The 26228-nt window shown below is 36.1% G+C and overlaps 2 protein-coding genes across 6 annotated transcripts; both read left to right on the forward strand.

Annotated features, from left to right (window-relative positions):
• Positions 1 to 36: 36 nt before the first annotated feature.
• LOC103142005 (zinc finger protein 462-like) lies at positions 37 to 15269 on the forward strand. 3 transcript variants are annotated; one of them, XM_007557850.2, is made up of 13 exons: positions 37 to 124; positions 1016 to 1218; positions 1330 to 1360; positions 1510 to 1560; positions 1659 to 6463; positions 7134 to 7423; positions 8781 to 8899; positions 9848 to 9967; positions 10081 to 10327; positions 11546 to 11688; positions 11789 to 12012; positions 12507 to 13638; positions 14549 to 15269. In XM_007557850.2, exons 5-13 carry the CDS (start codon positions 1688 to 1690, stop codon positions 14677 to 14679), a joined length of 7182 nt encoding a protein of 2393 aa, XP_007557912.1. In that variant the 5' UTR covers positions 37 to 124; positions 1016 to 1218; positions 1330 to 1360; positions 1510 to 1560; positions 1659 to 1687; the 3' UTR covers positions 14680 to 15269. The 3 variants fall into 3 exon arrangements, with proteins under 3 accessions (XP_007557912.1, XP_016529742.1, XP_016529743.1); XM_016674256.1 differs by having other exon boundaries at positions 1016 to 1188; XM_016674257.1 differs by lacking the exon at positions 1330 to 1360 and having other exon boundaries at positions 1016 to 1188.
• A 1067-nt stretch (positions 15270 to 16336) lies between these two features.
• LOC103142008 (major facilitator superfamily domain-containing protein 10) lies at positions 16337 to 26033 on the forward strand. 3 transcript variants are annotated; one of them, XM_007557855.2, is made up of 13 exons: positions 16337 to 16488; positions 17363 to 17541; positions 17786 to 17882; positions 18015 to 18118; positions 18224 to 18382; positions 19102 to 19293; positions 22600 to 22702; positions 22794 to 22905; positions 23860 to 23968; positions 24054 to 24144; positions 25035 to 25082; positions 25168 to 25257; positions 25437 to 26033. In XM_007557855.2, the coding sequence occupies exons 2-13, from the start codon at positions 17398 to 17400 to the stop codon at positions 25538 to 25540; spliced, it is 1353 nt and encodes a 450-aa protein (XP_007557917.1). In that variant the 5' UTR covers positions 16337 to 16488; positions 17363 to 17397; the 3' UTR covers positions 25541 to 26033. The 3 variants fall into 3 exon arrangements, with proteins under 3 accessions (XP_007557917.1, XP_007557919.1, XP_007557918.1); XM_007557857.2 differs by having other exon boundaries at positions 16337 to 16484; XM_007557856.2 differs by having other exon boundaries at positions 16337 to 16470.
• The last annotated feature ends 195 nt before the right edge of the window (positions 26034 to 26228 follow it).

The raw sequence follows: 26228 nt of genomic DNA on the forward strand, positions 1-26228 counted from the left end.
CAAAGAAAATAAGCGACCTAGCGCTGCAGAGCGCTTTCTACTGTTGCGGTACGTTCAGTATTATTGTCCGGAGGAAACGACCACAACAAGAAGCGGAACGAATTACGTAGTGCTTAAACTCCAGGTAAAGCTGCTTATTTTGTCTTTGAAAGTTGACTAGGAGATCTAACTAAAACCAGAAATTAGGGTAGTAATTAAGATGTTATGTTGAATGTTTTTGCGCAAGTGAAGTTGAAGGTTGCCTGTTTATTAATAGAATTTATATATTTTTTCTGACCCTTCATTTCCTTTATATCAAACTAATACTTTATTCTGGGACGTTTTACTTATTTACATATTTTTCTTTAAATCAGACTTCTGTCTCTCTGTCTGCCTCTGTCTATTTGTGTGGAAACTTGTACATAGCACCCTTTGGTGTAGTAAAGAAAATTTCAAGTGAACGTGTGAGCACTTTTTATTTATTTATTTATTTATTTATTTATTTATTTATTTATTTATTTATTTATTTATTTATTTATTTATTTATTTCTGAGAAAACATCTCTGTTAACAAAAATAAAGAAAAAACGCAATGTGAAATAAAGTATGGCAATAAAGTTAACTTCTACAATATATAAAGTGGAACAAAAACAAACGTTATGATAAATTAAAATTATGATTTACAACATTAATCTGTGTTTATAGCTTTTTTGTTTGTACTCTTTGCAATAGTAGATAAATATCTGATGTCGTTAACGGTATAGAATAAATAAATAAATAAATAAATAAATAAATAAATAAGGTGGAGAGGGTAAAAAATTACACTTGTGAGTATGAAATTTGCCGAAAATAATTATATTGACTACCAGTCTTCTGCCTGCATTAGTATTTTTTCCAAGAAAATAAAAACTAATATGCTTCATGAAAATTTTGTATCAACATTACAAATGATAAAATTATTAAAATTTTTCTTGTGATATAACTGCGGAATAAATGAGTTATTTCTGAACGTTTTCTGAGTTCTCTCAATCCTCAAGGTGGCGGTAATGAGAATCGAGCAGTTCGACTCTCCATCAACCAAGAAGAAGAAGAAGAAAAGGAAGAATCCGAACAGGAGGAGGAGGGAGGAAGGCCAGATTTACTCGCGGGAAAAATGGCGGAAACGTGTCTATTTGTGTTTTTCTGCTGCAGCGCCCCAAAACATTGACTTGTAGGCCTTTTTTCGTGTTTATCTTCATGTGTGAGTATAATATAGTTGCACCGCGAGCCACTACACGTCTATATCTGTACCGCTAAATGTTTCTGGGGAGGTTTTGTTAGGGTTCTAATAGTTTATGTCTCCTGTCTGCAGGACGAACAGGACAGAAAAGTTAAACACAGAGGTGGGATTATCAGCTGATTTTCTAAAACTCAAAAGGAAAAAAGTGGGGTCGTTTTTAACCTCTAACTTGTGCAAAAATACAAATTAATTTATATGGAGCATTAACTGCATTCTCATTAATGGAAACAATTTTACTTGTTAATCCTTCAGGTGTGCCGTCGTGGGTTTTTATCGTGAAGCAACTGAATGAAAAGCAAAGTGGTATGTACTGTAATGACAATCCACATTCTTTCTTTGGTAAACTTGTTTTAATTAAAGCTGTGCAGCTCCCCTTATATTTTCTCCCTTGTAATCTTTAGATCCAGTGCAGTTTTCCACCTTTGGACACATGGAGGAGACAGTTCCCCAAGAATGCCTGCCAAAGTCTTTCCATTGCTCTAAATGCACCCTAATTTTCAAATCTAAGGTGTACCTCTTCGAACATCTTAACAAGGTACATTGCTTGGACATAGATGTGTGTCTGAGAGACGCCGGCTTAAAATATGCTGAGAGTAAAAAGGTCAACACAGAGAAGAGCAGAAGTGCAGAAAATAGTTTTACTTGCAGGAGCTGTGATTTTAAGACTTGTAGTCAAGAAGTTTTAACGAAGCATGAGACACATTGTGGGAAAACTGAAAGCCTCAAATTGATTGAAACTATTTCGACACCTGTCACGAATTCAAACCAACACGATGAAGCTGAAGAAGCATCCTCATCTAAGGATCTCAGAACATACAAGAGGCCATCATCGCAAACCATCACAAAGTATTTCACAGCAACATCTGGATCAAATGTAAAGCTCAAGTTAGCTAGTGATACAAAAAACAAAATTAGTTTAGAGGAAATACCTCGGATTGATGTATCTTTCCGACCGTCAGACGTTTTTAAACATGCTGACCATCTTTACCATTCCAAGCGAGAAGGATCCGATTCTCAAGCCGGACAAACAAATACGGTGATTAACGAGGTTGCCAGGAAGACCAGTAATGAAAGCTTAAAAGCTCCAGCAAGCAAAAAACCGAAACTAGAAGAAGCAACTGAAAATAAAAACAGAAAACCTTCAGGCAGTGCACAGTTTTCATTCGAAGTCAGTGACGAAGAAGAGGAAAGGAAGGCCAGGCTTGTTAACAGAGACCCGCCGCGCCCCAAAGTTTATTTCTGTAAGCACTGTGACTACAGCAATGTGAACTCCGACCTTGTATCCTCTCATTATGCCAGCGATCACCCGTATGTCCGATGCAACTCTGGCTACATTCAGCAGTCGTCTGATCAGAGCGCGACCTTTCGCTGCCTTGAGTGCCCGGTTGAGTTTCTAAGCACTGTTGACCTGAAGTGGCACTACACAGAAAAACACCCAGAGGCTCCAGATGTGTTCAAGATGAAGCTGAATGAACTCAAACTGGAGTTTAAATGTTTCACATGTACATTCACCTGCAGCGAGGTGAGGGACCTAAGATACCATTACAAGCAGAAGCATCGGACTTGGGAAGTGGACAATTCTTTGTTGTTCTGTCAATATTTAGTGAAGGAATGTCAGAAAATGTGTGAAAAAACATCCAGCCCAGAAAAGTCAGTGGAGCTTCCTCCCAAGAGAACCAGCACACCACATAAAGAGGTGGAAATTACACTTTCACGCCAACCTCCAACCTCCACAGGGCCAGACGCAATGCTGTATAAATGCATCAAGTGTCAGTTTGAGCACAAGTCAGCTGTCGCCATGCAGGTTCACTACCAGAAAAAACACCCAGAAAAATCTGTTTCATTAGATGAAATCAAACAGTTAGCTCGTGCAATGACGCCTGAGAAAAAAAGTTTACAGAAAGAAAAATCCACAGTACAAATAAAAGAGAAGGCTACGACACCCGAAGTTCCCAAAGGTTCTCCAGACCATTTGAGAATTGAAAATGTTAAATCTCTAGCGGATGATGCCAAAAAAGGGAGCTCCCCCTCAAAACATATAAGAAAAACAACGGATGAAACGGCGTCTTCACAGAAAGTAAAACACAAACCTGCACCGGCTTTGCAAAATGATAGTAAATTGTCCCAGTCAGAGCTTCCATCAAAAGCTGTTCTGAAAACACCAGAGATTTCCACACTGAAATGTGTGAAGTCTTCAAAAAAAGAAAGCACAACCAAAATGTCACCTTCTAAACCTAACATGGAAACAACCAAGTCTAAATCTGACAAATTTTTATGTAGTTCACCTCTGGACATGCACTACTGTCAGTTTTGCAGTTATGCAAGTCCCCAAATCAGAAGCGTTATTGGCCATCACAATGCAAAACATGCTGCCCATATGCCCTTATCAAAGGAAGACATCATACAGTATAGCGCTGAGGTGATTGAAAATAAGAGTCCAATCACTTTTAAAACAACTAGTCACATAAAAAATGGCAATGAACCTAAAACCCAGATTAGAAAAACTGAAGTCAGTGTGCATGTAGACCAATTATACTTCTGCCATCTGTGCAATCTTGGAAATCCATCAACACAGGGAATCATTGCTCATCAAAACAAAGTCCACCAATACAAACATTCCAGTCGGAAGAGTATTCTGAAATATTCAGCCTTGGTCCGTGAGAAGATTGAAGAGAACGGATCGTATTCTTCAAAATTGCCTCTTCCGATAATAACAGAAGAGGACAAGGATATGTTCTTCTGCCACTCTTGCAACTATAAACACAGATCGTTGACTGAAGTAGCACACCATTACTCCAGAATACACTGCAAACCTTTCAATAAATCTGATATTCGTCAGTACACATCAAAGGTTCTTGAACAGCTCCAGAAATCTCCTCTGAAGTCAGCTGCAAACCAAGAGAAACCGGAGGGCAAAAAAGAAGCAACAAACATGTCTTCCAAAACCTTTTCCAACTCAATAATAAACACCGAAACACATAGAAAGCTTCCATGCAAATACTGCACATTTACTACTCAGTATGTGTTCCTTTTGATGTCACATATGAGGAAAATTCACTTTTCAAAACTCTCAGTTGCAGCCGTTCTAAGACTTTGTTTCCGTAAAGGAGCGTTAGAATCAGGCTATCACTGCGAATGGTGCGTTTTCAGTCACAAAAAAGCGGAAGTGGTCCATAAACACTACCAGGACCGACATCCGGGCTGCAAGCAGATGAGCCTTGGGACTGTGAAGGCTCGGTTATTTGTCGGTATCAAAGAATTACATTCAAAAGATGAGAAAACTGAACTAAAATCAGTCTCTAAAGGCCAGACATCCCAAAGTTCACAAAAAGACCAAGATCGGCTTTACCATTGCACATTATGTACTTTCAAAAGTAACGCACAGCGCTATCTTACACGCCACTGCAACAAGTTTCATCCTTCGCTGGTAAAAGATTCCCCAAGTGACAAAGGCAAAAGAGAAAAGAGCGAGTTGGATGACCTCAGCAAAATGCCAGGATTGTTTGAATCTTTCCAAGTGCCTCTTGAAGACACAGATGAAGAAACTTCATCTGCCGATGTGATCAAGTGCCCTTCATGCCCGGCGACATTTCACAACAGGCACGGTCTGAGCGTTCACACTGGAATAAAACACCTTAACGGCAGAAATGTGAAAAAACAACCCGAACAAATTGAAGGGCATGTGCATGTCTACAAGTGTCCATATTGCAACTATTTCAACACTAGTCATCAGGGAGTCCTCACTCATTGTCAGATGAGGCATCCAACCTCCACCTCCAGGGCGGACGGTCTTTATCTGGACACTGCACGTTTGTCGGATTGTGATGACTTCACAAAAGGAAACAGCTTTGATGAAGTTTCAAAATTTAGTGGCTACATGTGTAAAACCTGCCCACAAATCTGTGAAACGCTGGATAAACTGAAAAGGCACCGCGAAAAAGATCACAATGAGACCACGAGTGGCGTGACCAAACCAGCTTCTTCTACACCAAAGCTGAGCCTTAAAATCAATCTGGCTAAGCCCAATAGAACGCTTAAGTCTGTCTCCAAGGCTTCGCTTCTCACCAAGAAGGTCTACATCAAGATAAAGTGTCCACAGTGTCCTTATGTCTGCAGCACACACATTGGACTGAACAGTCACATGCTTAAGCAGCACAACAATGCTGCTCCAGAGGACGGCATACATAAATGCATGTTGTGCTCACAGACGTATCCTTTTAAAAGACGACTTGCAAAGCATTATGCCAGGACTCATGGAAAAGGTGCCTTTCAGAAATACTTCATTCCACTTTACAAGCCATTTCAGAAGAAGAAAGAGTTGTCATCTCAGCAACAGCAAAGTAACTCGGAAAAACGGCTGGTCTATAAATGTCCCACTTGTCCATATGTGAATACCAGTTACCACGGGACTCTCACCCACTGCCAGATGAAGCACCCAAGCTTTACTGTGAGAGCAGATGAACTGGAAACGGGTGAAATACTCCTCTCCAACATTGTGAGGTGCTCCAAAGGCAAAGGCTCCTATAAAAGAGGGTACATGTGCAAAAGCTGTCCGGAAATTCATCCGTCAATCAAGAAACTAATAAGCCACTGTAGAAATGAACATGGGCCTGCAGCCGTTTCTGAGCTTCTCTCTGAAGCAGAGAAGCAAGATAACAAAGATGAAGCAGAAGAAAAATCTGCCCAGCTTCAGAGGGAAGATGGAAAAGCAGCTCCCTTAAAGATAGTGCTGAAAAAATTCTCATCTTACAAGTGCGAGTTGTGTACTTACTCGTCTTTAACACGAAAAAAACTCCAGTGTCATTACAAATATTTCCACAAACTGGATGCGCTTAGTACTTATAAGAAGTTGGAAAAGTATAACAAACGTAAGAACAACTTCCTCTTTAGATATATTGAGTTAAAAAAACAGCTAAATCTCATTTGCAAGAAATGCCCCAACTCGATGTTTGACTCGTCCCAATTGCTGATTGAACATTATAACAACTTTCATCACTTGAGCAACAAATCTGACTTCACGGTGGTGTCATTTGGAGTGAGAAAGAAAAGCACGGGGCTCTACAAGTGCAACTTCTGCAGGAAGAATCTGCATGGAATTAGATATCTCACCAGACACCTGGATCGCCACAGAGACCAGATGAAGATGGAGGCCTCGCAAAAAAAACTTTCCTTTGCCAGTGGAAGAGCAGATCCCCCATCTCCTAAGGTGAGTTACTCTTCACCTCGCTGCAAAAACACAAAATCTTACCAAGTATTTTTGGTCTAGTTTCCAGTAAAGTCCCTGAAACGCCTCCCTAAAAAACAGTTTCTACCCAAGGGCTGTTGTAGCACTACACGCAGCAAACCCATCTATAACCTTCTTTTATTTATTTGTTTATTTATCTATATTTATTTATCTATATTTATCTATTTATTTATGCTGAATATCCCAGTTCTGATTCTTCGAGAGTTGCTATTTTTTAAAATTTCAATGACATTAAAAGGAATTCTGACTCAAATATCTTACTACACTTGAAATGAGACAAAACTGACTGACAAGTCACTTTTGTTTTAAGTGAAAATAAATCCCTAATAATTGTGAAAAAGTACTAGTTGCATTGGCAGATTATTTCACTTATAACATGGGGAAAATGCTTTGTTGTAAGTGAAATAATCTGCCAGTGGAATAAGTTTTTTTTTAAATATTGAGTTAAAATAAGCTCTGAAAATTACTGAAAAGTCACTTGTAAGTTCATTTTGTCTAATTTCAAGAGTACTAAGATATTTGCAGTAGAAACTAGTCCAAAAATACTTTTTTGTTTTTGCTCTGCTTTTCATCTTTTACCATATCTTCCAGCTGCAGTTGCAAGTTTAATTTCTGCGATTTTAATTTTCAGGTCTCTCAACAAAAAGATCAACTGCCCACATTTGAAACCATCGCAGAGCTCAGCCACTGGACAGGTGCACCTGTAGAGGTCGTGACCCTCCCTTCCAGTCCTCCATCGTCGTCGTCGCAAGTCCCAGATGTCGATCCGGAGGCTGAAGCACCAGAGGCCGGACACACCTGCAAACGGTGCCAGCGGACGTTCATGTCGCTCAAAGGTCTGCGGTCACATGAGCGGAGTCACGCAGCCCTGGGAGCCATTAAGAAACTGGACAATCTGGTCAACACGGAGTTCAAAAACAAGTAAGGAAAAACTGATATCATGAAATGTTTAGGATTTTCCCATTGTTTTACTTTATTTTTATTTTCCCATGGTGGAAACAAAAACACAATCAACGCTCTTTAACTCTAAATAAATCTGAAAAAGATCAACTAATATTTCATCTCATGTTTCTCCCCTTTTCAACATGTACAAAATTTTTTTGTGAAAATAATCAGAAAATAGAAAGGGAACATTAACATGTAGCCATGTTTAACACTGCAAAAACACAAAATCTTACCAAGTATTTTTTGTTTAGTTTCTAGAACAAATACCTTAGTACACTTGAAATAAGACAAAACTAACTTACAAGTAATTTCTCAATAAGATATATAAGCTTGTTGTAAGTAAATCATTAATAGTGATGGAAATGTTCTTGTTCTATTTGCAGAGTATTTCACTTCTAGCAAGGCATTTTCTCATAAGTTAATTTATTTGCCAGTGGAATTGGTACTTTTTCATTATTAAGCCTCTATATCTTGATAAGTTACTTTTAACTTAGTTTGTCTTATTTGCACTAGAAACTAGATCAAAATTACTTGGTAAAATTTTGTGTTTCTGCAGTGAAGTAACCTTTTTATATTTTAGCTAGTTCCTCATTTACTTCAAATAAAATTGGATTTACATTTTCTGGCATTATTGTCCCACTTCTCCCAGTGCAGATTTGCAGAAAAGGCAAATTTTTTTCCCCCCCATCCTATAAATAACCACGGTCGCGTCTTTCCATTCCTTAACAGGAATCACCTCTTTCCAGTAATTCAGAACCTTTGGACAAACCTAAAAAATGTGATGATAATTCTGGTAACCATACGTTCTTCAGCAGTCGGCAGTTCCTCTTGAATAACACACACTTTGTGTTTATTTTAAAATAAAAGGTTACACTAAAAATATTTATTTTTGTACAGTAAAACCTGTTTTAATTATTTAAACTGTAGTGAGAAAATAACATGTTTAGCATAGGAATTTATAAAAAATACCCAAGTTAATTTTGAGGGGTGCACTGATCAATTGGACTGATTTCCTTAATTTTGGATGGCTGGTGATATTTACTGGTCAAACTATAACTATAACTATAACTATACAAAAGTCTAAAAATGAGCCACTGTTCTCTTTTGCTCTTCTGTGAGAGAGGACTGACTGATAGACTTGTAGAGTTAACAATAGTCACCCCACTGTTGCCAATGTTAGCAACTTTGCTGCTATTTTTAATGACTTCAGCAAAAAAAAAAAAGAAAAAAAAACAATCAGCAGGTCAAGCTGATTTTCTTCTAATTATATTGCTTCTAAGCATTAACTGTGATTCATTTTCTTAATAAGTGTGTGTTTTCATTCTCCCACCAGCATTAAAAAGTACCTCCTCCATAAACCTGAGACTCTGAAGCCTTACCGCTGCGGCTGCTGTGCTTACCGGACGAATTTCATGGCACTTTGGCAAAGTCATTTTCTGAAGAACCATCAAGGTTAGAATCTACTGAGTACTTCCACTTTGATTGGATTTGTTTTTTATTAAACAAGGTATTTAACTACAACTAAATTAGTATTTTTTTTCCAGCAGTATTTCACACACAGGAGAAGAGAATATCTTTAGACATAAGTTACACTACAAAAACATAAATTCTTACCAAATTTTTATGGTCTAGTTTCTAGTGCAAATATCTGAATATACTTGAAATAAGACAAAACTAACTTACAAGTAACGTTTCAGCAAGAAATAGCAGCTTGTTTTAAGTTAATAAACCCTTAATATTAATAAAAAGTACTTGTTACAGGTGAGATAATAGCCAAAATTATTTTTATTTAACTCAATTTGTCAGCAACGACACATTTTTACAAGCCAACTTTGCGGTACCGTAACTCCGTGACACTTTCCGGTATCTGAACATTTCCAACGGTTTCTGAAAGGGGAGACATTATGCTTTCCAGTCAATATTGGTTTATTACTGCAATTTCTCTTCTGCCATGCAGGAAACGTGTTTTTCTTTATTTTAATCTGATGAAACACTCTTTTAATTGTAAGTAACTGCTAGATATTGAAGGTTCCAGTTGTCATAGAGAAATGGGCAAAATTATCTACTCACAGGACATTTAAAGAACTTTGTACAATTAAAATAAGCAAAAATATCCAGGCAGAGGTTTGAGACTTGGGCCCGAACCGAGTAAAGTTATAAAAGAAATTGTAAAAAGTGTTCTTGCCAGGCATTTAGCAAATAGAAATAATTTTGGTAATTCTAACTAAGCTAAAACAAGAAAAATTTGGTCTGATTTAAAGTCAGACAGTGAGAAAAAAATGTTTCTGTCTTTTGATTCAGTGTATGTAAATATCTGATTTTAACTGCATTGTACTTATAATGTAGTAAATAGTGCTGCTTAAGTTTAATATCTGGTTTTCTCTGTTTCCAAATTCACAGACATCATTGAGAAGGAAATCATCGAAATGAGCACTAAGGACGAGGAGATTTCTCAAAGTTCAGACAAGGAGCTTCTGTACAACTTGCCTGAACTCAATGAAGAACCAGAGGATGTAGAAGGCAAGTTATTCACCTTAAATCTGATTTAATTTATGTAATCTGTCAGAATTACTCTTTTTCTTTTCTTTTTTTTTTAATTGCTGAAGTGGTAACACAGTTGGACTTTTTGACAGAATTCACAGAGTCGTACTCGGAGCCTCCAAATGTTCAACGGCAGTTGACCCACTACAGCCTGATGGCACGAAATGTGGACAAAACTAACATGAATTTGCATGAACTCAGTTTGTCTGACGGAAACCTTCAGTGTGAGATGTGCAACTTCAACACGGAGCACCTGTCGAGCATCCGGCGGCACTACGCTAACCGGCACGGGAAGAAAATCCTAAGGTGCAAAGACTGCGAGTTTTACACGGGTTTAAGGTAAGCTGCAGCCAAATGTGGCATCAGTAACATTTAGATCAGTCTTTCTCAAACTGTGGTCCCTGGACGCCCCCTAGTGGTCCCCGGGTTACTGCATGTAAACGACCGTTAATTTACCGTGAGGTCATCTCAAAGTGCGACGCTACAGCTAGCTTACCGATGACTTTGGTTAAAAATAATAATGGATAAGTGGCTTAAACAAAAGTTGAAGATATCGGTGGAAAGAAAACAACTCCAAGATTACTTTTATGATCAGAGGAACCCAGGTTCTACCTGCTGGGGTGTGTCATTTAGGAGAAATTTGATTCTTTTCAACGGCTCTATGCCGTGAACGGTAGGACTCGGGTCTCAGTTAGTGAGAACTGTTCTTTGTTTTTTACGACTTTGCTCAGCTGACATGTCAACAGTTCACAGTAACAAATTTTGCTGGAGGATACATTGTCCTCCAGCAAACAAGCGATAATATTGTTGTTTTGAGACATTTTCAACTAATATAATGGTAATGACAAAATAGTGCAAGAACACAAGGAAACAACAAATAAAATAAATTATAAAGTCTCTGTAAACAAAATTGTCTTTCAAAAAAATGGCTAATTCATTCAATCAATCAATCAAATTTTATTTGTATAGCACATTTCAGCAGCAAGGCATTTCAAAGTGCTTTACATAATTAAAATAAAAACAGCATGTGAGAAAGAGATTTAAAAAACATACTTAAAACGTTAACAGTGAGAGAGAGAAATAAAAAGCTGTAGAACTTTAGTTGAGACGCCGTCAACTGGGACTCCAACCTTTTGTACTTTAGTCAAAACGCCGTTTGACAAGGACTCTAACCTCTCAGACTGGTGTTTTGGTTTTTATTCAATAAATTGATTTATTGATTATTGTGACTTGCCTAGTCATTTTTATTTAATTAATAACTGGATAGCAAAAGATTCTTAGTAGGAAATTCCTTTTACAGAATGTGAAGCTAAAACTACGCCACTTGAAAAGTTTTTGGTGAAAAATATTTACAAACAAAGGGATTCTTTATTTTAAATGCAATAAAATTTACATTTTTAGTCCAGCTTTGACTTTCTTACTGCTCAAAGAAGCAAACCGTCTTTTTTTGAGTTTGTATACTCCAGTTACCGATTAATCAATTACTAAATTAGTTTACGATTATTTCAGGAGTTGATTAATCTAATTAATTGTTTGCACTTTTTCCTTGTTAAAAAGGAAAAACATGGAGATGCACATAGAGACGGGCCACTCCACCTGCCAGTCCAAACCGACTCATCTGAAGGACCTTCGCTGCCCATTCTGCCTCTACCAGACCAAGAACAAGAACAACATGATCGACCACATCGTCTTGCATCGAGGTGCGCCAAGTTCTCTACGAGATTCCTGCCCTCTGATGTGTTGTTATATTTTCAACCCCGCTTTGTGTGTGTTTTTGTTTTTTTTTTTGTTTCATTTCAGAGGAGCGTGTCATGCCCATAGAAGTTCGCCGCCCAAAACTTTCCCGTTACCTACAAGGCATCGTCTTCCGCTGTCACAAATGCACTTTCAGCAGCGGTAGCGCTGAAAACCTGCGCTTGCACATGATGAGGCACGACGATGTCAAACCTTACAAGTGTCGACTCTGCTACTTCGACTGCACTCGACTCACAGACCTGGAGGCACACCTGAGTGATAAGCATCAGGTGAGGAGGCGTCTTCTCTGCATCACTGACATTCCTTGAAGTCTAGCTGCTCACCCAGCTGTCTGCTGGGTGAGCAGCTAGACTCAGTAAAAGTTTGTGTTGGACAGATTTTATTGTAGCTTTTGGTTGGAATTAAACTGATTTTAACCTTGAAACTTAAAATGGTAAACCCAGTGTTTGAGGACTCTCCAGCTGATGGATAATTAAAATAAATATTCTATAAAAATACTTTCAGAGATCAGTAGTTATTGCTTTAATTCACTTTTTGTTGTTCCTGAAACATTTAAGGAATTCGTTTGAGATATGCAGCTATTTCCATCAATACTGGAAACAGATTGTGAAAATAAAATCTTATCTATCCATTTTCCTATCTATCCATCCACCAGTTTGCCCATCCATCCATCCATACATACATACATACATACATATCTGCATACTCATGAATCTGCATACTCATTAAGAGTTCTGGATTAATATTTAAATAACTTCTGCAGGTTTTGAGAAACCATGAGCTTGTGGGTCAGGTGAGCTTGGATCAGCTGGAAGCAAGGATGGGTTCCCGACCAGAAACCGTCGTTAACCACGGCTCCGGCAGCAACGAGCTGGAAGCCGAGGAATTTACCGCTGATCGTGACAACGTTCCACAAAATGACAGCGTTCCAGATTACCGCTCCACAGAGAACATGATGCTTCCAATGAAGGAAGAATATGAACCTGAGGGGTGGGAGGAAAATGGAAAAACACCTGCCAACGGTTCTGGTTCTGATATTATTCAGCAAAACACTTCTGTCCTGCAGAGACACGAGCAGGATTCACAAGCACAAGACCAGAATGTAGCCTTGCATCAATCTGCAAAAGAGCAGCATGAAAAAAATACTGAACCAAAGGCTGAGGAAGCAGATATTAAATACGATGATTGCAGTAAGAACCAAACCACATGGACTGATGGACAGGATGAAAAAGTTGCACAGAGGAGTTTGACATCTGGTAAAATAACAGATGCAAAGGCCGATGGGCTGCATTTTACGGAGAATCACTGTAAATCCCAGAGCATTGAGGCGATGGTAGAAGACGACATTGTGCGTCACGTCCTGCTGCTGGATGAAGACAGGAGCCTGCGCAAGAGAGCAGATCTGGAGAGAACCGTTAAAATGGGACAAACAACAGTGGGAAATGGAGCAGACAGTGAGAAAACCGATAAAGTTTGCAGCACATCTTTGGCCCAGAACCTCAAAATTCAAGACATTATTGTAAATCCAGCCACAGCAAAAATGAATTCTGCACAGGGAAACGTGTCAAAGCTGCAAGATGGTTTCAGGTTTGAGCCGCATCTGCTGACGCTTTCCCCCAGTCATACTCGACTCAAACTGAGCCACAGGGGGAGTTTGGGCAGCTTATTGGCGAACTTTAAACGGGAGCAAAGCCAGAGTCCAAAAATCATTAAGGATGCATCTGAACCGAACAGAGAGAAAGCAGTACTTGAGGAGTGTGTGAAGGAAGAGCCGCCCCATCTCGAACAATGTGAGGAGAAAAAGGAGGATGAGCAAATGGAGAAGATGGGCGGAGAAGATGAAGTTAACAAGAAGAACGAGTGCAAGGTTCAGGTTTCTCCACATCTTCATGATGGTAGGATTGTTTTTCTTATGTTTTGTACATCCACCAGAATGCGGTGCGGTTCTGGATCGGAGTTCAGTGAAATTACGTGTTATCTATTGATATTGATCATGTGTCAGTCTGTTATTTATTTATTGTCCAGCCCTAATGGGAGGGTAAACATTGCCGTAATGGGTCCTTAGTACTAAGTTTATTTATATTTTTTTTAATGTTGGTTTCCTGCCCATCCAACCACAACCACAAAGGTTTCTAACAATCAAAATCTTATCTGCACCTACATATACGCATTCATATGCAAATTGACACCACCTGGTCATTTAATACACAGAACCGTCATTCGTTTATAAATATAGAAAATATTAAAATTTTCTTCTTGGAAAATTTGTATCTATTATTAGAACAATAATAGATAGTTTTACAGGATTAATAAAAATTCTTCTGAAGTATTAAAAGTAAATTGGTTACTTTAATATCTGTCCTCTTGAAGTCATTTTTTGTGAATGTGGCGTTTCCCATATTCATGACATGTTATGACTTTATTCTCATATTATGTTTATTCCAAGATATTATGGCCTTATTCTTGTAATATCATGACTTTATTCTCTTATTATTTCAACTTTATTGTTGTAATCTGACTTTATTCCTGTAATATTGTGACTTTGTTCTCGTATAACTTTATTCTCTTAATATTGTTTCCACTCTAAATATGATGACTTCATTCTTGTTCGACTTTATTTTCTTATTATTATGACTTTATTTCAGAAATATTATGATTATTCTCATATTAGTACAATTTTATTCTCATAATTTAAATTTTTTATTTATTCCTAGTAAAGCAGTAATACTCTGGACATTTTAATATCATGAGATGATAAAATTCAAAAGATAGCTTATTTAATGATGATTAACCTCTTGTTTTTAGATGCATTCGCCCCCATGGATGGAGCTGCTGAGCTTCCGCATGACGAGAAACTGTTTACTTGTGAACTATGTGGACGAAACCTCGTGAACATCTCTGAACTGAATCGCCACATTTTACGTCATGGAGTATAAAGTTTCCCATTATGTTCTCTGATACAAGTTCTCTGATACAAGTATTTTACTGTTCTCTTTGTTTTCAGACTGTTCCCACTGTTACGATTATGCAGCCCCCTTTTTTTTTTAGATTTTTTTATCCTTTTCTAATTAAATATTTTTTTAATACAACTGCTGTTTTATACATCAACAGTAAGCAAATAAAACTTTAGAATAGGAGGATGACAGTATTGTATGTGACCTGTCTTGAAAGGTTAAAGTTGAAATGGTTTTCTATTGTTTAAAAATGTTACTATTCATTTATATTTTAACTGCAGTTCCAGAGAAGGTATTACTCCAACACTGTTGCTGTAAAATATGCAGACATTAACACTGTGAACCGTGTTTGAATTCAAAGCTTTGACTTTATTCTAGATTGTAGGTCGTGCCTCTGCTTCAGTAAGGCACTTTTGCTTTTTTGAATTTTATTAAGATTAACTATTTAGTTCTATTTTTATTTCAATAAACCTTTAGATTTAAGCATTTTGTTTGCATTTCGATAGTTATTAAATTAATTTCTCCCACTTGCATTGTACTTTGAACTAATAAAATGAAAGTGAAGACTGCAATTCTTGCTTGAGGTTAACTTCAGAAGTAAAACTGTAGTACAGATTCTTTACACTCAATGGCATTTCATGTTTTAATTTTAGCTACAATTTCATAGTTATAGAATGAACATTTTGAGTCGTAAATTGACAAACCTATAAACAATTGTCCAAATATTGTAACTTGTGTGCTAGTCAGAGGTGGTTAGAGTTGTACTCAAGTAAAAGTTGCAACATATTTTTACTCAAATAAAAAGTAGCCATAGAAGAAATTAAGAGTAAAAAGGTATTAGGTAAAGAGGCTACTAACAGATTAAAACATAAATCATTTAATATTTAAAAATAACATCAGATGAATCAAAATATAAAATTATACTTACATTTTGGCATTTTATAGATAAAAATTAAAAATAATTCAGAGAAATAACTAAATGCAACTACTGCACAACTATATTAGCATAAACGTCTACGCTACGCTAACTTAAAATTAGCATAGCAAGTATGCTAGCATCTGCCTGACCTTGATGTAAAATTATTTTTGTCAAAATTTACTACTTTTAACCTCATTTAACTGAGCCCTCTGTAGAAAGTCAGTATATATAAACAAATGTTTTTCATAAGAGTTTTCTTTTTGACTTGTTTAATCGTCGCACTGACAACAGTGAAATTGGAAACGACATGACGCTTGGCCACAGAAAAAAATAGAAAAGTCGCAAGTGTGCCTATAAATATACAAATAATATATTGCGAAATACATATAATTTACTATTTTCAGACGACATTTCGTTGCCAATTTCACTGTTGTATCTTTGTGCAATAATAAAATAAGTCATGTCTTTGTTGGTCAGTTTATTCCAACAAATTTGATGTGTAAAATTATACAAAACTGTTAATGCTAATATTTGAAACCAAAATAAAATTGTGTCCAAATGCTAAGCTAAAATTTTAGGTGTCCAAATGGTTGAAAATACACCACTTAAAAAAAATTAATATGCATAGCACGATTGGGCTACGGCGTTCGTGTGGAAACTCAAAATTACGAGCTTACGACGGTGCCTTGAAGGCAGCGGTTTCGGGCGGCTGCGCTGATTACGCCACATTCTTGTCATCCAAATGAAAGAGGACGGCAGTTCCTGGTATGGATCCACAGTGGAGGACCGATGAGGTGGAGAAGGTAAACCTTATCGACTCCTCTGAGCGGGACCAACTACTGCGGCTTACCCAGGTGACGGAAATACTGTAGGTAAAGTTCCTTTTGTGTTCCTGTTGCTCGAAAGGGGAGATGCTGATACGTGTCGATCGGTTCTTGATTCTGCGAACACGAAAAGTCGTGAAAATGAATGTATGATTTGGAGTTTGATTCTTTTGGAACAAGGAGTTCAGAAAGGCAGGTTTACAACATGTACAAGAATTGTTTCCTTCTTCCTTGATCACACTTTGTCTCTTTCCTGATAACTTACTGGAAGACTGCGAATACCGAGTGTGATGATTTACAGACATAGTTCACTTAACATTTCTTCTGGCTCTTAAACACATCGCCATTTTTGTATTTGCAAGTATTTCCTAAAATATTTATATTACAGCTTTTTAATTACATTACTATTAGAAATTATTCTTAGTAGCATCCATATAAACTTTACAAAAAAGTTCATTTTGTCTCCAACCAAATAATAGATTAAGAAAAAGTATTTTAATACTATTATATTTCATAATCCTACAACTACTTTGATGCCTTTACTTTATCAATTTTCAAAGTGATAGTTTGTTCTTGTGGTCCAGTTTTTTTCTTTTACTGTCATGACACTTAAGTTATTTATCTTTCAGTTTTCATTTTAAATAAATATCAAATTGCTTTACAAAAGTATTCATACTCAAAAAACTCACATTGTTGTTTTCCAACCACAAACTTCAACATGTTTTCTTTTATTGTTTGTTTTTTTATTAAGTAAAAAAATAAGGTTGCTATCTATTTTTTATTTTTAACAAAACCTATAAAGTGTGGCTTGATTTGTATTCTCCCTGGAATCGTAACCTTTTTGACCCTGTTTTCTGCAATTGGAGCTGCAAGACGTTTGGGTCTGCTGATATGTCAACATTTACTTTCTACTCTTTCATAGGAATAGAGGAAATAATCTAATCAGGAACGTCAGCTATGAATGAGGCAGCTGGAGATGGAAGCTCCTTCTCGTCGAAGGTCATCGGCATCGTGTTTATCATCCTGCTGCTGGATCTGCTGGGATTCACGCTGATTCTGCCGCTGCTGCCTTCCATTTTGGATCATTATGCTCAAGCAGGGGTCAGTAGGATTTCAAAACAGTTTAAAGACAGCAGAATAAAATCATTTGGCTTCAGTTTAAAAGTGCAGGAATTTGGACGTGTTCAGACTTCTGTCCTGCTGTGAACAGAAGGTGTTTTATGAGAAGAATTTGTTCCATAAAAGCCATAACTAGCACACAATTTGATTAGTTTGGGAGGCGTGTGTGCTGACTCACCCTGAAGTGGCCTCTCTGTGATGTTTTTGTGTTTTTTTTCTGGGCCAGGATGTCACATATCAGTCTCTGCAGAGTGTGGTGGACTGGTTTAGGAAGGCTGTTGGGATTCCTATGGAAAAGAAATACAATTCTGTTCTGTTTGGAGGTAAGTTATTCCAATCCCTTTATTCCATAAACCTGAGATTCATCCAAAGTCAAACTCAGACTTTTGAGCTGAATGATGATGAAGAAAAAGAGGAATTATCTCAAGTTTAATACTCCTTATCTTGTCTTTCAGGTCTGATTGGGTCGCTGTTTTCTTTGCTACAGTTCCTGTCCTCGCCTGTAACGGGCGCTCTGTCTGACCGTCATGGCAGACGACCTCTCCTCATTCTCACCACAGTAAGAAGGGCACTATAACACCTCAAATGTTTCTTGTTTTCGATGATAAAATCCAGTGAGTCGTATTCCACCAGTTTGGGGCTAATTGGGTGCTTTGTTTGTCAGGTAGGACTGGCGGCCTCCTACGCAGTCTGGGCGGTTTCCCGGAGCTTCATCATGTTCCTGTTGTTTCGGGTAATTGGGGGCATTTGTAAGGGAAACGTCAGCCTCTGCACTGCCATTGTGGCGGATCTGCCATGTCCAAAAGCACGGAACAGAGGAATGGTGGGTCAAAGTTTGGTTTTTTTTATTAGTTTTATTTTGTTGTAACCTTTTGTTTGTTTTAATTAGTTTTTAGTGTGTATTTTCTAGTTAATATTAGTTCAATATTGTTTACGTTTTATTAGTCTTACTAGTTGTGTTAGTTTTTTTTATATACTTTGGTTAATTTTTAGGTGCAGAATTCAAAAAAGTCAAAGTATTCTATTGTGATTATGCATACATTGATTGGGTAATGAATATGCAACAGAAGATATAATTTTCAAAAAATGCATTCACTTATTGCCTCTTGTGAATTATGCCAAATTATGAAGTACCATAATTTGCAGACAGCTGACATAATAAAAATCTGGGGGGGAAAATCTATTTCACATCAGTTTGAAAGGCTAATAAATAGATTCATAAACACAAAAACAAAGGATATTACATTTATAATTTCCGTATGTTTTAGTTTTATAAACCCACAATGGAGTTGCAGTTAGTTATAGTTTTTTCCCATTACTTACCATTTTAATTTATTTAAGTGAACAAAAATGTTTTCTCATTTTTGCTATTTTGTTAGTTTTAGTTAACTATGATGACTTTAATGCTGAGCACAGACGTCTGTGGTGTTGGAGAAATTCTTATTAACATTTGTACATTTCTCATACTAACAGTTTTCTCATTCATGGAGTTACAAGTCCATTTTTTTTAATCAAGTAATTTTTAAAAATTTTTTTGATCAGGCAATGATTGGTGTTGCCTTTTCCTTGGGCTTCACCGTTGGACCTCTCATGGGTGCTTACTTTGCTGTCAGCTCCAAAACAACAGGAAATGTCTTCTACGAAACTCCAGCACTGCTCGCCTTGACCTTCAGTGTTATTGATATTTTTGTCATTTGGATGATGTTGCCAGAAACACTTCCTAAGGTTATTAAGGTGAGTTTAAAATATAAATAAATGTGATGTTTCTTAAAGGTGGTCTATTATGCTTCCTTTGAATAATTAGAATTTGTTTATGGGCTATACAGAACATGGTCATTACATTTTTTTCACAAAGTCATTCTTAGATAATGAGATTTTAGTCTGGTCAGTTCTCCCTATCTTGAACTCTTTTCAGAATGAGTGTTTTAGGGCCTCTGTTCCTTTAAATCCAAATAAGCTGCTGCTAGCCATGCTCCCCAAATTGTATAGCTATTGCCAAAACTCCACTTGGGTTGCTAGGTGATGGGCTGGACGCCGCTGGGGTTGCTAGGTAATGGTGTAGTTTCCGTGGAAAGAAGTTCTTCAGATGGCTCTTTTTCCACACACTCAAAAAAAACATTAACTCATTGTCAGAAAATGACAAGGTGATTTTTATTTATTTATTTATTTATTTTATTTAAAAAAAATTTTACTCTTGGGCTGTTTTTAGAGGCAATAGAAACAGAAATAGAAGTACAAAAAAGTGCAAAATGTGAATTTTGCCTCACGGGAAATACTGATCAATTATTTTGAACTTTTCATCCAATCAAATGGTCTTTTAAATTCCAAATTTTAGCTGAGATTATGTAAATGTTTTCCAGTACCTGATTGGTAATTCTGTCTCCCAATCAGAGTAAAATTGTGCTTTCAACACAAGAAATATAGAATTAACCTCTCAATGGTTAATTCAGTGGTTTTATGGGGAGTTTAATTAGCTATATTGCTATATAAATAGTGTAAATAGAATCAAAATACATACTATTTCAGAGGATAGTAGTCAAATATTAAATTTAATTGGAAAATATGCCCTTTTTGGTTTTATCATTGTAGCAGAAAATTTACATTACCAAGAAAGCAAAAGGACTAACAATAGTTAGATGGGGGTATTATTGTTTGTTGTTTTTATAATTGTTACGACAGAAGAGCCAAATAGACTTAAAAACAACTTTAAACTTCAACCATTGGGATTAGAAATGACCCCCAACACACACATGTGGGTCAGAAACTCCTGACCTCAGTATAGAACCTTTTCAGGTTGGAGTTGAAACCAGAAAAACCCGTCCAACTTCCTCCTATTCGAGTCCTTTTGGAAAACCTGTTCAGTTTCCATTTGTTGCCTACTGCAGTAACTTCCTGGGTTGTCACGGTGATGACACTTTTTCAGGAAGTTTCTGCTGGGAGTCAAGAAGTTATTTCAGCGTTCTACGTTGAACGCAAGCAATAACAGCGGTGGGTTTACAGAACATTTTGTTCCAGCGCTGACAACGTCATCGGATGGACACTTGATGCTTTAAATGTCCCAGAAGACCTTTGTTCTGTTCAGGCCAACTGGTTCAGATTTCACCAACCTCTGTAATTCTGCTGCATCCACAAGATTTACAATCCAAAGAGTCATTTTGCCTTCAGTTGAGCTACAACAAAACTTCAGAGCTGCAAATGCTATGACTTAGCTTATAATTTTTGAGAAATATCTACTATGAGAAGTTTGTAATTTTAACTAATGTTTTTGTGTATTTTTGTTTGAATCGAATTGATTTTTTTTTATAGAATCACAATTTTATTTAGTTTTTTTAAATTAGGTTTTAAAGTGAGGAAAACATTCAAATATTACCAAAAAATATAAAAAAAATTATCCATTTTCCTTTATGGGGCATTGACTGTAAAGTTAATCAGTCACACAGCAGAAAGTTAGGCTTTTATGAAAAAAATCATACATAAGTAGATATGATATAACTGGAATAAATCAAAATGTTTGTCATAATATAAAAACTAAATGTTATTAGTTTAAAATGTCATAGTTCAATATTTAGTTTTTAACTGCACTAGTTAAATAGTATGCAGTCACCATAGTCAGTCACCAACCTGATGAAGACAAAAAAAGTATAAAACATTTTACTGACAACTTTTAGTGTCATTCTAATGTAGTAATTCAATGCAGTTATTCCATGAACGTGATTCAAAACTGTAAAAGCCAGCATTTGTTTTTATATTTATATTTTAAAACTTCAGTTCATGCTTCATGATTTTCAGTAAAGTCGTTGAGAGCCATTGTGAAAGATGCTCAGAGCCATTTGTGGCTCTGCAGCCGCAGGTTGCAAACCACGGATATAGAGGATTTAGGGTAAAAGGTCATTTCATTTTTCATGGAAAAGCTTTTTCAAGATTATGTGATGTTACTAAAGCTAGATTATGACACCTCAATGTGTTTAGGCTCCATGTGGAGTTGGATTTATGTTGAGCCAGGACTGAGCAACAATGTAGCAGAGTCTGATTAGCTTGTAGTGAGAGAATGTGGGAAACAGTGACTACATGCTATATGGAGCAATGAAGTGGAGGCTCTGCTGTAGTAAAGAGGAACCTACACTTCCAACCTTCACTTCTGTTCACAACACATTCAGTACAGCTGAAACAATTAATGTAATCAATCAGTTATTGACATAATCATCTGCTGATTTAGTTATCGATTTGTTGACTGGATTCAAAAAAGGCCCATTCTTGAAAGAACAACATATTCAGAGCAGTAATCAGAACAAAAACAATACATTTTTCATTTATAGATATTTTCTACCAAGAACTCCACAAGTTGCGTAGATTTAACTTCACCTGGTTCTATTACACTGCAAATACACAAATCTTACCAAGTATTTTTGGTCTAGTTTCTAGTGAAAATATGTTAGTAAACTTTAAATAAGTCACAACTAACTTACAAGTAACTTTTCAGCAAGATATATGAGCTTGATTTAAATCACTAATCCCTTCATTTTGATGAAAAGGTACTAGTTCCATTGGCAGATTATTTCACTTACCACATAAATAAAATGTCTTGTAACGGTGAAATAATATAAAGGAATTATTAACTTAAAACGAGCTCTATTATCTTGTTTAAAAGTTACTTGTAAGTTAGTTTTTGTCTTATTTCAAGTGTACTAAAATATTTGCAATACAAACTAGCCCAAAAATACTTGTGTTTTTGCATTGTAAGCACATTTTGTTATCCAATTGTTAATCAGTTAATCCAAAAAATAATCACCATATTAGACCTACACTCTATTAATTCTAAGTCAAGAGCTGAGCTTTGCTCATGTTGATGTTAGAAGTATTTATTTAACTGCAGATGCGTCCTCGGCTACAAATCATACGGTAGTTTTAAGCAAAAAAAAAAAAAAAATGTAGATATTCTTATTTTTAAAAGTTAAAATTATTGGTTCATTTCCATCTTTTACTGTATTTCCAATGTATTTAATGTTTTTTTTCAGAAATGTAAAGTTATTGTCATTCCAGGGTTCATCTTCTCATGGTGGAGACTCCATGGACCTTCTCAGTCCCGTCTCCTTGTTCCATTTCACTGCTGTCACCAGGACAAAGGAACCACCTTCTAAAGAAAGTGAGTGCTGGTCCTACATCATTGTACCCTTTAACTAAACCAAAGATGGACTATCGCCTGCTGACAGGAAGTGGGGCTGTGTTTCTTACAGGAATGCAGAAGCTCCAAGTGTTGGGTTTGGTTTATTTCTGCTACCTCTTCCTGTTCTCCGGCCTAGAGTTCACCCTGAGTTTTCTGACTCACCAGCGCTTCAAGTTTACAAGGTATAAACCCGGAGATAAAATTGTGCATTAGCAGTAGGGTGTCCGCACATCCTTAAGAATCCATGTATCTGAAATTAAGGATTTAAAATGTCTTGAATTAATTTTTTAAAAAGAAAGTTGACTTTAAATGTTTTAATCAGAAGTCTTAAATTTTGTCTGGGCTGGACTATTGAATCGGATGGAAGAGAATTAGGCTTGATAGGAGAAGAAAAAAAAATCTCACTTTAATCTCAGCATTCTCACTTTTTTCTCAGAATCAGTAAACTAAATAAATAAGGCAAATAATCTGCCTAATACATTTGGGACAGGCTTTCAGTGTGGCTAACTTGCAGGTTTACAAATCCTACAAGAAAAACGTAGTTTCATAATTATTTTTAAATGCTAACAACATAATTTACATCAATCAATCAAATTTTATTTGTATAGCACATTTCAGCAGCAAGGCATTTCAAAGTACTTTACATCATAACAAACACAAAAACACAAAGTCATGCAACATAGAATCAACAATCAAATCATTACATTAAGTGAAATGTCATCATTAAATTCGTAATTACATTCACCTAATTTAAGAATGTTTGGTAATTTATTTCGATTTCGACGTAATTATAATTCTTTTCAGTGACCTTAATCCTTTTACGTATAATCGCGTATATTTTATGTATTGTTTTATTTTTGTATTTTTTAGCGGGGCTTTTCTGTCAGGCAAAATCTTGAGCCACACGCAGACATTTTCAATGCTAACATAGCATTGCTAGCTAGTTAGCCTTTCCGCGTTTATCAAGGACAAATGGAAATTTATCGCAAGTTGGCTGGATGAAGTGTACATTTATTTTGAGAAGTAGGTCTTAAATTCCATTCATAACGATTTTATAAAGTCTTAAATCTGAGTTGGTGAAATCGGCAGAAACTCTAAGGAGAAACATAAATGCTTTTATTGTCTTCTGTAAACAGCATGCAGCAGGGAAAGATGTTCTTCTTCGTTGGTGTCATCATGGCTTTAATCCAGGGGGGTTACGCTCGAAGAATCAAACCTGGGCAACACATACGTGCTGTTTACATGGTAACGATTTAATATATCTGCATGATGAATATTATACTGAACAGGCAGAGAAATGTAATATTGAAATAAATATTAATCCTTTCAGGCAATAATGATGTTGATCCCTGCATTCATTCTCATTGGGTTATCGTGGAATATTGCAATGCTTTATATTGGTTTGGCATTATACTCTTTTGGTGAGTAATGTTTGCTTTTTATCTGATTAATATTTTTAATAAAGCAGTAATGATTGAACAAAATTTTGTAAAATTATTACTGCTTGTAATGAGGGCCGTGATACAATTTTAGGATCAACTAAAATCATAGCAACTTTTCATTTTTATTGTTAATATAAATAATAGGAGATGATTAGTGGCTGCCTGTAAACCTTTTATGCACATCAGAAGAAAAGTTAATCGAACAATAAATTTTCTAACATAATTTGTTCTTCAAACAAATTAAGAATAGCGGCATTGAAAGTTGTAGTTACCACGTCTGACCATAGAGGGCGCTGTTGATTTTTTTTTTTTTACCAGAAGAAGATTGAAGTGTTTTTTTGTTTTTTTTTTTCGTGTAAATTATTGATATGTAACCATAAACTAAAGGGTTAAAAATTAAAACCAGATTAGTTGAACCAGAAAACACTGCAGTGAGATTGTGAGTGTGATTGATTTTAATTGCAGTAAATAAATTCAATGTTATATTCAGATTAACTGTTTACTGGTAAATTTGATAGGATTTCAAAAGGTTTCTTGATGAAATAAATAAAACATTAAGCAAACAATTTCCTTTTATAGAACTTGGTTGTATCATTTTCATTGTTGAAGACAGATATTTCCAAGAAGCTAAGGATTATGTCATTAAAGATCAGCAGTTTAAAATTTAACTCAAAGATAAATTTTGAGTTAAAAAGAGCAGGTCCAAGAATTGATCCCTGGAAATTAAGCTTCCCTCAGTCTGACTTTTAAAGTTTGATCACTCAAAAACGATTTCCACTTGGAAGCAAATGGAAATTATTTTCTCTGTCTTCATTTAATTTACTGATTTATTTATTTACACCTTTTTGGTCATATTTTCATTGTTGCAGCTGCAGCAATTGTAGTTCCCTGCCTCTCTACCCTTGTTGCTGACCACGGTGAGTCTCCTTTATTAATTTTTTTTATTAAATATTATGATTTTGAGATCATTGTTGCTGACTGTCCTGTCGGATGTTTGATCAGGTTCAGCTAATCAGAAAGGTACTGTGATGGGGATCCTGCGTAGTTTGGGTGCGCTGGCAAGAGCGTTTGGGCCAGTGGTGTCATCCTCTGGTAAGGAAGCTAAAGAATAGAAAAATAATGGGGCTTTTAGCTTTTTAGCGTTTGAATTTAGCTTCATATAAATTATTCCTATCTCCTACAAATCTGAAATTACTTTGAGACGCCTATATTTTTGCTCTTTTTGTATTTACATCTTATGTTTATCCAGTTTTTTCTGTATTTTATTTCAGTTTATTGGATTGCAGGAGCACAGACCTGCTTTCTCATCACGTCAGCCTCATTTGTGATTCCACTTTTTCTCCTGAGCAAAGCCCAGAGGTCAAAGGAGGAGTGACCTGCAGAGATCAAGATGCCTCTCCTGCTGCCTTATACAAATGTTTTAATGTTTACATTTTTTTGGGAGAACAAGCACTGTGTTTCCATTTTTTTTTTACTCAGTAGTGATGTGAGGATTACTTTTGGTGCATTGTGCCAAAGATAAACATATGAAACAAAAAGACCAAACATACGCCAAAATAGAGAAGTAGGTACAGAATAATGTTGTGTTAGAAAATAATTCTGTATATTTGCACATTAAGACATCTCCTTTTTATTGAACACATGTTTTGATGATTAGAAATTACATTGTTAGTGGAGTTTGAATATCTTTTTATAAGAGTATTTTATCCTATAGATGCAGTATTTTATAAGTCAGCAATTTATTTTTACGGTCATTGAATGTGTCAATGGTTTATTTTACGAATGTTTGAAAAAGAAACGCATCATCCATTGGTTGTAATGGAATAATATCCTAAAGGTGTCAATAAAACTCTACAGAAATAATGTCATCAAATTAATTTCTTTATTGATAACCAGCAAGTAGATAGTAAATGATTGTTTGTTTTACTTCACTTCTGTTTTCAACAATTTTTTTTTTACATTTTTGAATTACATTTTAAATAAAAAGTAAGAATCCTAAGTATATTACATGACAACACCACTAAACCTCATATTCAAGGTATGCCTTAAAAAAAGACTATCGA

This window comes from Poecilia formosa, unplaced genomic scaffold, assembly GCF_000485575.1.
Source record: "Poecilia formosa unplaced genomic scaffold, Poecilia_formosa-5.1.2 Scaffold92, whole genome shotgun sequence".
Taxonomy (NCBI): domain Eukaryota; kingdom Metazoa; phylum Chordata; class Actinopteri; order Cyprinodontiformes; family Poeciliidae; genus Poecilia; species Poecilia formosa.